Source organism: Ambystoma mexicanum, chromosome 3q (genome assembly GCF_040938575.1).
Source record: "Ambystoma mexicanum isolate Mex_15411 chromosome 3q, UKY_AmexF1_1, whole genome shotgun sequence".
Lineage (NCBI taxonomy): Eukaryota > Metazoa > Chordata > Amphibia > Caudata > Ambystomatidae > Ambystoma > Ambystoma mexicanum.
In genome coordinates this window covers 763,042,504-763,055,939 of record NC_090926.1, presented here as the reverse complement: position 1 = coordinate 763,055,939, position 13,436 = coordinate 763,042,504, and the positions used below count along the sequence as shown (strand labels likewise).

General features: G+C 48.0%; 1 protein-coding gene across 3 annotated transcripts in view; it reads right to left on the bottom strand.

The window, feature by feature from the left end:
* Positions 1-13,436, bottom strand: part of RECQL5 (RecQ like helicase 5) — a 1,190,108-nt gene that overhangs the window by 724,958 nt on the left and 451,714 nt on the right. For all 3 annotated transcript variants that reach the window (XM_069654764.1, XM_069654765.1, XM_069654766.1), the window contains one exon: positions 9,325-9,407. In XM_069654764.1, coding sequence (XP_069510865.1) covers positions 9,325-9,407 — 83 coding nt within the window. The remainder of the gene's footprint in view (positions 1-9,324; positions 9,408-13,436) is intronic.

Here is a 13,436-nt window from a genome sequence, read left to right as displayed (position 1 = left end):
GCTAGGGCGGATCCCCATCCTCTTTATTTAGAGTGTTTGGGTCAGGACCACCGTTGGGACTCGTGCTTCTACTGCGATTCCCTTTCGGTCCAGGCGCTTCAACTTCGTCTGGAGCGGTGGGAGGTGTTTCATCAACGAAAAGAAGAGACGCCCGGGAAGTTCTTTAGTTTTTAGAGCACTCCGGTCGGGGGACTCATTCCCAGGGTCTTCCCAGTCCGGGAGGGGCTTCAAAAGCTCTGTTACCGGGGTTTGCACTGAGGTGCCTTCTAGGACTAAAAAGTGTACCGGAGTTATCTCTGAGGGATTCCGTAAGGGGCCTATTGACACCGGATTACAATCCGAGGCACCTCCTGTGGGGGCTGTTTGTGTGCCCAGTTCTAGTGAGGCAGAAGGTACCGGAGCTTGCTTCGCGGTCTCCTTGTCTGGAGCTTCCCGTACAGACACCGGGGTACACCCTGAGGCCTCTGTGGAGGCTTTCTGTACCAAACTAAGGTTTGAGGCCCCTCGTGAGGGAGCTGTTACTGGACTCAGGTCCGAAGTTCCTCTGTTTGAGGCTAAGGTGACCGACAGTTCTGAGAGACCTGTAAAGGTCTTGTCGGTGAGGTGTACTCCTCATCGTTCCCGCTCGGGCGGCGATACCGGTTCAGTCAAGGGGGCACGGAGTGAGGTCTCTGACCGGAATTCCTCTAACCGGCGTGGCCGAGGTCCCTCCGTTGGAGGCTAATTTGGCTGATAGCATGTCTCAAAAACATCCTAGGCCACACAGGGCCGGCTCTGCTGAGGTTCCTTGTGTCTGTGGAGACCCCTGCCTCACTCCCACATGTGTCACAGTTCTCCTCAGGTGCTGACAAAATGGCGGCCATTTTAGATTCCTCCCTTACACCTACGCCATTGGCTTTAGGTGCTGGGAGCGGTTTTTCAGGTGAACAGTTTTCCTTGTGCGCATCCTTTTCATCCAGTGTATGACTGGAACGCTCTGATGCCTTTACCGCATACCGTCTCGCTCCCTGCGGCATCTGCACCCTTGATCTACGTTGATTCGAGTGGAGAAGGACCTTCTTGGCAGCCCTCTCCCTTATGCCCCTGGAGCTACTCCGCTCATGAGAGGCCCCCTCCTGCCACGCCTAAACCGTCGGCGGAGGACACCCTTTTCAGAAAATTTCAAAGGCTTATGCACTCCGGCCCCATGAGGGAGTATTTCCAAGGTTTGTTTAGGGATTAATGCCCTCCGGTGGCTCTTGCGCTGTCGGTTCCAGCCGTGGCACAGGTGGTTCCGGCAGCTCCGCCTCTACCGGCCGGCCCGCCTCCAGCTCTTCCTCCCTTGCCTCCCTTGTCTCCAGTGGAAAAATCTTCAGCAGGGCCAGATGCGACGCAGCTTGACCGGATGTTTGGGATGGCACACAGGGGGATCAGGACAGCGAGGACCAGCCCCTCTCCGTTAGAGCCTTCCACAACCGTGTCCTGGACATGATGTGTCTTCTGGATGTTCCAGTACCCGAGGCACCCGCTCCCCAGGAAGGGGTGCTTTCTGGAACGTTCACCTTGTCTCCTCTGGAGGTTACCAGCTTGTTCTTCCAGAAGGATGTTTTGGCCGGGGTCCGATTGGTCTGGGATAAACCACACTCTGGACTGATTGTTAACAAAAAGATTGACGATCGTTGTAGGCTTCATTCTTCGGAAGAGGTAGCCTTAGCGTCTTGTCCGCCCCCTTCCACCACGGTTGTGGCAGCTGCCACGTTACAACCCAGACCGGCTTCAGCGTCATCTACAGCGGCAGCCCAGGTTCTGGCCAAAGAGGACAAGATTCTTGACTCTTTGGGGAGGAAGATCTTTGGTAATTCAGCCCTGCTTGCGTCAAACGAACGCAGAGCTTGTGTTAGCGCGGGAGAATATGAAAAATGTGGAAGGTCTGTCAGAATTTGAGAAATTCTTCCCCGCAAATAAACTAGACTATTTTAAACAAGGTTTGTCAGGGTCCTGTCGCAGGATATGCTTGAGGCTGCTGCGCATCATGTCACCTCGGCTCGGGGTCCCATGCTTGGCGTGGACACCTCTCATCAGGCTTGACTTCATGCCACAAAGTTTTCCAAAGAGGTGCAGGATAAAGTTCGGGGCCTGCCTTTTGACGGCAAAGAGCTTTTTCATTCATCAACAGACGTTGAACTTACCAAGACTAAGGACAGCACTCAGACCATCAAATCCCTGTCCGTCTTGGTGAAACAGCCTTTCAGGGTGCAGAGGACGTCTTTGCAGCCTCGGCCTTCCTCTGGTTTTTGGGGGTTTCTGGATCAGAAGACACTTAGAGTCGATACTCCAACAGGAACCTCCCGTCGGCGTCAGCAACTGGGCCGATTTTTCTCTCGATCCTTGGCCTACTCATCAGGTTCTGGTGGTACAGCCACTGAAAAACCAGCTAAATGAGGATTTTCTGTGCTCGCACGAGACCCCGGTCGGAGGGTGCATTGTGTCTCACTGGGAGGCGTGTTAGACCATCACCGAGGAACGGTGGGTCTTGTCAATTGCTCGGGCGGGCTTCCGCTTGCCCCTTCCCCCTACCCCACCTTTCAATCCTACCTTCCAGCAGTCGGGGTCACCCTCCCTCAGAGCAGAGATCCAGAAGCTTCTGGTCTCTGGGCAGTGGAACCCGTTCCCCTAGGGGAGCGAGGGGAGGGCTTCTACTCCCAGCTGTTTACAGTGCCCAAACCCAACCAGGCCGGCCTGCGCACCATCCTACACCTTTCCCAGTTCAATCCCCAAGAGAAATTCAAGATGATCACGGCCTGTCAGATAAAGTCCTCTTTGCAGAAGGGCGACTGGCTCAGCATGGTGGACTTTCAGGATGCTTATATGCATATCCTCATTTCGAGTCCACATCGGAAATATCTACGGTTTTCCATGAGGGAGAAGCATTTCCACTTTCGTTTGCTCCCGATTGGCCTCAGCCCGGCATCGCGTGTCTTTACGAAGATGATGTCGGTCATCGCAGCTTATCTTCGGCTACAGGGTATCCATGTGTATCTGTATTTGGACGAATGGCTGCTGCGAAGTCCTTGTCCTCTGTCAGCCTCCAACAACCTTCAGTCTCTCCTCCAGCTCCTGTTCCACCTTGGGCTGTCAGTGAACTGGCGTAAATCCTCCATGACGGTCTCTCAGGACTTGATTTTCCTGGGTTTTCTTTGGAACACGATTGACTGCAGAGTATACCTGACCGGGGACAGAATGGCAGATCTGTTGGCCACGTGTCAGGTGTTTATGCGGTCGGAGAGCATGTCAGCATGGTGGTTCCAGAGGCTTCTGGGCCTCATGGCCTAGTGTGTGCTGGCTCTTCCTCTTGCTCATCTCAAGATGAGGAGGACGCAGATGGCTCTTCGTAGCTCTTGGCGCCAAGCAATGGATCCAGACTCCAAAATGATCCTGGTTCCAACCTTCATGAGTATAGACCGCATGTGGTGGTCTTCTCTTAGCAATCTGTCGGTGGGCGCTGCTTTTCAAGACCCCTGCCCGCTATTGACGGTCACGACGGACTCCTCCCTTCTGGGTTGGGGTGCAACGTTGGGTCTTCTTCAGGTTTCCGATCTCTGGTCGCCACAGGACAGACAGCTGCATATAAATCACTTGAAGCTCCTGGTGATATTCCTGGCGCTGAAAGCATTCAAGCCTATCATTGTCAACAAAGTGGTACATGTCCACACGGACAATGCGGTGTCCGTGTTTTATATAAACAGGGGGGGGGGGTACCAAGTCCCCTCTTGTGGATCTTGCCATTCAGATTTAGGAATGGGCTGTTCTGCATGGCATCTGGCTGGTGGCAGTACACATCCCGGACCAGCTGAAAATTACTGCAGAAGCCCTCAGCCGACAAACAATGGTCAGCTACCAGTGGGAACAGAACTCAGAGGTCCTCTTACAGATTTTCCATTGTTGGGGCACTCCAGAAGTGGACCTCTTCGCGACGTCAACAAACAGGAAACTTCCCCTGTATGCCTCAGGAAACGGTCTGGGAGCCTCCTCTCTGGGAGATGATCCCGAGATTTCCTGGCACAACATGAGGGCCTATGCTTTTCCGCCTCTGCCCCTGATTGATCGGGCACTTTGTAAACTGTTCTCTTCTGTTCATAGCACCGTGGTGGCCAGCCAGGTTTTGGTTTTCAGAGCTTCAGCATCTATCAGTGTGTGCACTGATCAGGCTTCCCATGGTTCCCAACCTGCTTCACCAGAGCGATCAGCAGTTATGGCACCCCTACCCACAACCATTCAACTTGGCGGCATGGTGTCTGAGTTCAGATCCTTAGAGCGCCTCAATTTGTCCGCAGATAACATGCGCATTAGTCAGGCGGCCAGGGAGCCCTTGATGAGATCTCAGTATACAAGTAAATGGCTATGGTTCTGCCACTGGTGTTTGGCTAGGCAGCTCGACCCTAGGGTGCTGCCTTCCTTCCTTCCTTCCTTCCTTCCTTCCTTCCTTCCTTCCTTCCTTCCTTCCTTCCTTCCTTCCTTCCTTCCTTCCTTCCTTCCTTCCTTCCTTCCTTCCTTCCTTCCTTCCTTCCTTCCTTCCTTCCTTCCTTCCTTCCTTCCTTCCTTCCTTCCTTCCTTCCTTCCTTCCTTCCTTCCTTCCTTCCTTCCTTCCTTCCTTCCTTCCTTCCTTCCTTCCTTCCTTCCTTCCTTCCTTCCTTCCTTCCTTCCTTCCTTCCTTCCTTCCTTCCTTCCTTCCTTCCTTCCTTCCTTCCTTCCTTCCTTCCTTCCTTCCTTCCTTCCTTCCTTCCTTCCTTCCTTCCTTCCTTCCTTCCTTCCTTCCTTCCTTCCTTCCTTCCTTCCTTCCTTCCTTCCTTCCTTCCTTCCTTCCTTCCTTCCTTCCTTCCTTCCTTCCTTCCTTCCTTCCTTCCTTCCTTCCTTCCTTCCTTCCTTCCTTCCTTCCTTCCTTCCTTCCTTCCTTCCTTCCTTCCTTCCTTCCTTCCTTCCTTCCTTCCTTCCTTCCTTCCTTCCTTCCTTCCTTCCTTCCTTCCTTCCTTCCTTCCTTCCTTCCTTCCTTCCTTCCTTCCTTCCTTCCTTCCTTCCTTCCTTCCTTCCTTCCTTCCTTCCTTCCTTCCTTCCTTCCTTCCTTCCTTCCTTCCTTCCTTCCTTCCTTCCTTCCTTCCTTCCTTCCTTCCTTCCTTCCTTCCTTCCTTCCTTCCTTCCTTCCTTCCTTCCTTCCTTCCTTCCTTCCTTCCTTCCTTCCTTCCTTCCTTCCTTCCTTCCTTCCTTCCTTCCTTCCTTCCTTCCTTCCTTCCTTCCTTCCTTCCTTCCTTCCTTCCTTCCTTCCTTCCTTCCTTCCTTCCTTCCTTCCTTCCTTCCTTCCTTCCTTCCTTCCTTCCTTCCTTCCTTCCTTCCTTCCTTCCTTCCTTCCTTCCTTCCTTCCTTCCTTCCTTCCTTCCTTCCTTCCTTCCTTCCTTCCTTCCTTCCTTCCTTCCTTCCTTCCTTCCTTCCTTCCTTCCTTCCTTCCTTCCTTCCTTCCTTCCTTCCTTCCTTCCTTCCTTCCTTCCTTCCTTCCTTCCTTCCTTCCTTCCTTCCTTCCTTCCTTCCTTCCTTCCTTCCTTCCTTCCTTCCTTCCTTCCTTCCTTCCTTCCTTCCTTCCTTCCTTCCTTCCTTCCTTCCTTCCTTCCTTCCTTCCTTCCTTCCTTCCTTCCTTCCTTCCTTCCTTCCTTCCTTCCTTCCTTCCTTCCTTCCTTCCTTCCTTCCTTCCTTCCTTCCTTCCTTCCTTCCTTCCTTCCTTCCTTCCTTCCTTCCTTCCTTCCTTCCTTCCTTCCTTCCTTCCTTCCTTCCTTCCTTCCTTCCTTCCTTCCTTCCTTCCTTCCTTCCTTCCTTCCTTCCTTCCTGATTTTCATCTGAATCAGTCAATCTCCTTGCCTGTCTTCTTCTCAAACCCAGCCTCAGAGGCTGAGAGGGTTTTGCATTGCCTAGATGTTAGAAGAGCTCTTAAGTTCTATCTGGACAGAACATCTGCGTTTAGGAACTCTTCTCAGCTTTTGGTGACTTTCGGTAATCCGCAAGGTAAGCCAGCCCCGAAAGCCGCCATCTCCAGATGGATTACTGCCTGTATTGCGGAGGCTTGAGCTGTTCAGGGCCTTCAGCCTCCAAAAGGGATTCATGCTCATCTTGTACGGTGCAAGGCGGCTGCTGTTTCCTTCCAAACGTATGTCCCCCGGGAGACCATCGCGAAAGCGGCTACATGGGCCTCCCCATCTATGTCCCCCGGGAGACCATCGCGAAAGCGGCTACATGGGCCTCCCCATCGGCTTTTTGTAGGCATTATTGTCTAGACCCGAGCTCCAGAGCGGATGCTCAGTTCGGTCAAGCTGTGCTAAAAAACCTGTTTCAATAAGGAGTTTTCCATCCACCCGTAGTTTCTTTAATGAGTGCTTGGGAATCTCTCATAAGTATGGAGGAAAGGGGACGGGATGTAGGAGCATAATAAAGTTACTCACCGTAGTGACTACCTTACTCCTAAGTCCATAGTCCCCTTTCCTCCATACACCCGCCCGACGTCCCCTCTAAAATGTTTCCCCTGTTATTGCTTAAAGGTCTCAGACCTGGCGATAGAAAAGGACTGATGGGCGATGCGCTGGGCGAAGCTAAGGAGGGTGGGGTTACGGCCGCATGCGGCACCCCACGTAAAAAGAGAGGAAGGACACATTTTTGAAAAATGTGATGCTTTTTACAAAGTGCTCCAGTCCCATCCCACAGGATGGATGAATGTCCCATATGTATGGAGGAAAGGGGACTATGGACTAGGAGTAAGGTAGCCACTATGGTGAGTAACTTTATTATAATACTGAATCCGAAACAGAAAAAACAAACATTTGCAGCACTGCTGTAGGTTGCTGAGATCCAAGAGGAACTCCTGCAGACAGGTACAAACTGATGCAAGTGAACACCAACCAGCAGAACCCTGCAGTGAACAGAGGAGCAAGGAGTGGCAAAGAAGCCCCACGGATCGACACAGAGCCAAGCAGCTAGGGCTGGACATGCAAATTATCCTAAAATAGGCATCAGGAATTTTCAAGGTTCAGGAAGCCACAGACTTGCAACAGTTAGGGTAAATCAAGTAAACACGCCAATAAGCCTTTCAAAGACAAGCAGAAAGCAACAAATGAAATCTGGTTAACGAGGTCTGCAAATGTAGAGACCCATAAAAGGAGAGCAGTGTGGGCGAACGTGGAAGCAGAATTCCAGGAACCCACACAGCAAATAGAAGGTGGGGTAGACAACTGAGTACCAAGTATGCTGTGAAGCAGAACAAACCAGGAATGCTTGTTAGCATCTTAAGGTATAAGTACTAAAGAACCTGGAGACCAATCTGCTTTGGCTGAGAAAGATGAGATGAAATTGGAGGGAGGCCAGAGACTAACCCAACTGTTTACAGGAAGAGAGGCGGCAAAATGTCCTTTAATGAGAGTGTGATAGGCATAATATCCATCACAGAGTAAGGTGCACTACACCCCTTACTGATCGTAAGAAGGGCACTCTATCCCTTAGGGAGGGCTGTACACTACTACATCTGTGGAGATGTGGACCCAGCACTGTCTTCCATCACAAATACTAATCTGGTTGCTATAACTCTGTAAATTGTCAACTAGATCCAAGAAGTCAGAAAAGAAAGATAACGTCAGGACTCAGCGCCAGTGGATAAGTGAACGATTGTTTTAATGTTCAATCTAAAACGAAGAAATTGCCCTTTTCTTGGTGATTACACGTGTTTCGGTTCGCCTGAGCCTTTATCAAATCAGGGCTGATATATATGAGCAAAAAATATATGAAAATTACAATCATCAATGATCAAAATATATGTAGAAAGACAAGAAAAACAATTTACACATGTAATATTTCATTGTAGAGCCATGGTATCAATGTACCCCATGGTATCACAAAATTGAAAAAAATAAATTTAATTAAAAAAGACAGACAAATGAGGGTTGGCGAAGGAAAGGATTGGAGGGGGGTCGAGAAAAAAATTCCATAATAAACAAATATCACAAAAAGGAAAAAGAACATGAAAATGTCATTAGTTCAGTTGCTAATATAGCTGATTCTTCAGCACTAAATGCAATGTTGTGTTTCCAACAAGTGCTTATATATTAGCTTACCCGCAAGTAACACGAAAAAATCCATATGAAAGTTGTCAGTGTCAGGTGAGTGACAGCTGGGACAAATCCCCAGATTCAGTCATCTGTAAATGTTACTGAGGACGGTTGGGGCCTATTTTCCGTCCAATTCCAGTGACCTGCGACATTTTGGATACTCAAATTATAAAATAATGATTTTTTGGCCAACAAGATACTACGTATAAGAAATCAACAGGGATTGTAAGGAGTCGCCAGGCAGAGCAACTTGCAATTAAGCCCACTTTCGAATATAGATCCAAGAAGTGTCTATGTGCTACATCCCTGTTGGCTATGTACTATATGCATGGGACTGTGATTTTGATCCAAGAAACAGCTAGGTGCTATATCTCTAAGATTAAGCTAAGGACAGGGGCCTTGGGGAGACTGCTGTCCTCACTGTTAAGAGTTATTGTGTTAGGTTCTGTTTCTAGGAACTAGATGCATCACTCTGCTTGTTTTACAGAGTGTTTACATAATGAGCAACCAAAGCCTTCAGAAAGAGCAAATTGCTTTTAAGGTACAGTAAATATTTTTGATTATCAAACAAAAAGGGATGGTCCACACAAAATATGCATAGAAATAATTTAGGCATAGACTAACTACAAAATATACAGGTATGTACACATTTAAAATAAGTTTTCAAAAAGTGGTCTACATCTACAAACAGGTCACAGAAGCCCAACAGGAAGTTTCTTAAGACAAAAGGCTTTCGAAAACCAAACACTCTACAATTCACAATGTTAAATCTATGGGTTCAAAGGAAACAAAAGAACGTTATCTCATGGAGGCAAGACAAGTGGTCTGCACATTCACCCACAAAATATGCAATATTTTACACTTTCAATCGTACTGAAAAGCAATTCTTCTTAAACTTGCTTCCACAAGAACTTCAAATCTTACGTTTTCTAAAAATAAATACAAATACTACAGTTCATGACTGGTTGGCCAGCACAAATAGACAGTGGTCAGTGATGGGCGCTATACAAATTCTCAAACATGTAGAATGTAATCCTTCCATAGTCTTTCAAAATTAGCACATTTGAGTTGGTTCATAAAAATACCATTTTAAAAAAAATGTTTTTGAGTTCAGAACCAGCAAGACAACAGCCACAGCACAATTAACAAAATGAAGGTATTTTTGCTGGTTCACAGGTCAGATGTTTTCCAAAGATCACAGTGCACTCACCCCAACGCCTCTCCAAAATCGACCATAGCCTCAAAACCAGCCATTGAAGCTTTATCGCTTTCTTTAACAGCGCCTCTCTTTGCCTAGGAAGAAAGCAAAGCATCAGATAAAAGCACAGCCCTCAAGGAGCTCCAAGACAAACCCAGAGACTTCATCCAAACATAAGAGAAACAAAGCATATACCTAATTATTGTATTTATTTAGGCGTTAAAAGTTAAGTTAAAGGCTCAAGCCTAGCGAGGGCCTTTAACCAGGGTCCCTGTTGCCGTTACCACCCGTTCCAGCCTGTGGAACGGGTGGTTATTGCTATTAGCACCCCAGATTGCCAATCCGGTAACCCGGTATGCGTACAGCAACGTTTGTTGTATGAATGAACAGGACACAACAAACTGACATAAGATGGCAGCCACAGAGCTGGAAGAGGAGCTCTAAGAGGAGGCCATCTTCCATTTCCATGGGGGCCAGAAGGAAGACGGAGGGCACCAGTGGCGGAGGCACCGCCGCCGCTGACTAAATCAGGTAAGTGGGGCTGAGGGCAGGAGGGATGGGAAATGTAAAGGGAAGGTGGAGAGGGTGGAGGGGTGTGGGGGAATGGTGGGATGTGGTAAAGCAACCATCAGTCTGCTGGGAACGCAGGCTAGGATCGGTAGATTCAGCCTGCGATGGAGCAACCCAATTGTTGCTCCCCCCACCCTCAGCGCTAATGAACAATACATGCCACAATAAACCTACTTCATAATGTGTTGTCTGTAAGGGCAAAAACAGGGAAGGTGAAGGAAGGGAAATGATTAGGCACAGGTGTTGCAGGCAAATCTGTGCTTCTACTTGCAGGAGTAACATTAAGTGCAGATCAAAATGGCACACTGGGACACGTCTTCGGAGGGAGTGGTGGGGAAGACGTTAGAATGAAAATCTTAAAGTGTGATTTACAATGGTATTTTGGCTTTTTCCTTTGGGTTTCACCAATCTCTTTTTACCAGTGTGCTTGCCCCCCATCCAGGGCCAAGTAGTCCCAAAGAGGTCTTGTGGTCAGTTTCCCGGAGAAGGCCGCCCTAATCAGCTCCTTTTGGGCCTCACTCGCTGGTGGCAGCTATTTGAAATACTTCAGAAGGCTGCAAGATGTTCAGGAATAAGGGGTTTTCTCCATAACTGCCCATTAAAATGGCAACCTAGGTTTAGAATTCCAGTGAGACTCCAAAAGGAGACGGTGCTTACATAACATTCATAGAAACAAGCATGTACCATATATGGGCCTGAAATTCCTGAGATGCATCTAGGTCCCATGCCTGGAACCACACATCTCCTGCAGCAGACTGGCAGTATGTAGTGACAAGACCTATGACTGTCCAAGCATGATCTTACCTGCTTTGGAACCACTGGATTTACACCACGTGGTTCCATCCACCAAATATACAATCTCAACTACAGGCATAGTAGCAGTGATCTACAGTATCAGGTGGTTCTTTGTTGTTTTCAGCAACTTCATATTCGTGCCAACCTCCTTGACCGGTGGAAGCCGTCTACGCGCCTAGCATCTTCACAGCTGGACCATGACCAACAACCCCTTTTCCTCCATCCAACCGGAGTGGCTTACCACTTGGACTAAACAACAACGCGCCCACAGGAAACCATTTGGTACAAGCCAACCACAGCTGCAAATTGTACAGACTCTGCCTAAATGGCAACAGTTCCTTTTCCCAATAACCACACGCTTTACATTTCGGTTTATCCTATGGATTAACATTGGATTTTGCCTCAGTTCTAAAAACCCTATCCAAAAGAACAAATTACTTAACTTCTCTGAAATGTTCTTTCTGATGCATGTTCCTCACATGGATTACTCATCTATGATATCCTATCTACAGTGAAGCTTTTCTTCTGAAACTTTCCTGCCGCTATGGTGAGCAGCACGGCTCTGTCCAATGCCTCTACACACCCCTGCCCCGGACAGGACTTCAGGGCCAGTATATAGAGGCACCATGTCCTATGACCCCAGTTACCCCTTTTTCCCCCTAGCACTCGAGGAACAGCAGAGCCAATGGAGTATTAGCTATTCGACAAGAGGGGCAAGTAGGGAGGACGATGAGGAATCCATGGGAGTAACATCCACCAGAAAGAAAATTACAGAGAGGTTATTTGTTTTTCTAATAGAGTCCTTCCTCCCACGGATTCCTCATCTATGGTAGTCTCCCAAAACAGTATCTAGATCTGATAGTATATCAGTCATGTCATCATCCTGACAGACTGGTGAACTTCTACCCCATCCCATAAAACCTGTAACTATTCATGAGTTTTCTGTAACCCGCATCAGCCTGCTCCGATGGGTCTGGCTTGTCAAATTCGTACTCTGGAGGAGTGTCCAGACCACTTGCTGTTTGTAGGCATTCTTGTAAATCTTAAATTTTTGATTGAGGATTAATTAATTCCTCTGGAACAGATCTTGTGCCAAATTTAACACCAGTAGAGGTGACTTCTTCCTCTTATGATGATTCTCCCTCATAGATGGAAGACATGGTCCTGAGAAAATCATGTCTATTCTCAGGTTGAAAAACCTTTTCTGGTAATGTGGGTTTTTCCCTTATTAAAGGCTTGGGCGTCGACATAAACGTCGATGGCGTTGATGCCGTAACCACAGCCTTCGATGTTGTCGAGGGAACCTTCGATGACCTCGATGTAATCGTTGAGGGAATTGTGGAAACTGTCGAAGGAGCTTTCGAAGTTATCGATCGTGAACTCAACGTAACTTCCTTCGAAGGAGTTGTCGACTCGAGAGCCTTCAAAGTCTTCGATGGCGTCGATGTCGACTTCGATGGCGTATGAGGTTTCGACGCTGTTTTGTTTCCCTCTACCTTTGATTTATGCACCGAAAGGTCTTTTTCACGAGGTGATCAAGAAGAGTCCCTCTATGATACCCGCAACGACTTTTTATCAGCTTTTCTTGTTTTGGACCTTCCTCTGACATGTTTTTCATGAGCATGGTCAGGGTCTTCTTTAGCTTTTTTTGAGGGGGTCTGAGCCGCGTTCTCAAAAATGTTTAGCATGGAAACTCGAAAGGCTTCCCATTTACTCGGGGAGTCATGCTTTGATGGGTAGGCTATCACCTCCTCTGAAGACGTCGCGGAGGATGAGGGAGATCGATGCCATCTTTTATTTGTCTTCTTGGATGATGAAGAAGACTTTCTCGATCTACTCCTCGACCTATGTTTTTTACGATATTTTTTCGAAGACTCTACCGAGTCTTTCCCCTTCGAAGTAGACTTCGATGAACCCTCTCCCATCGCCAGTTTACCTCTACGTTCTTTTAAGGCCTTATGGGTTATCGACTGGCACGAACCACAGTCTTCAATTCGGTGGTCGGAACCAAGGCACCAGAGACAATTCTTGTGTGTATCGGTCAAAGACATTTTCTTTCCACATTTCAGGCATTTTTTAAATCATGCGTTCGGTGTGGAAGGGTTTGAAGAAGACGACATAGCTTTCTTTTTCACAAAAGATTGAAGCGCCGTTTGAAACGATCCGAAGCAAAGCTAACGGAAAAACAGAACGGAAGCCAACGGACGTGCTCGAGGCTCTTATACAGTGGATGACGTTGGTGCTCGACGGATGCCGCCGAGGGACATCGATGCAGTGGCCTCGAGAGGAGCGCCCTCTGGTGGACAGAAGAAAACATTTTTCCAAAGCAGCAAGCTGAAGGTAAGGATTTATCTAAAATGAGGAATATGTGGTAGAACACAATCCATTCGAAACATAATTATCGAAAACAGGCCGTCAAAAAAATACAATACCTCAATGGGTACCAAAGAAAGTACATTGGGCTACAAATTAATTACATCTGCTTGAACCTGTGACGAAGGCAAAACTAAATTACAGCTGCTTCCAGCCTGCTCTCTAAATCCAATCAAAGGAGATATGGTCAGCCTAGGGCCGAATGGTGACTGGGTTGTTAGGGGATCAAAAAGTGCCCCTGATCTAGGATCTATATAGGCTACCATCGGACGAAATACTAAAAAGGGTTGCAGTGGCATGGGGACTCAGTAGAAGTCCATCTTGCCACAAAAAGAGGTCAGAGACACCACAAAAACCAAAGGGAAAAGCAAACAGTTTATGGATCC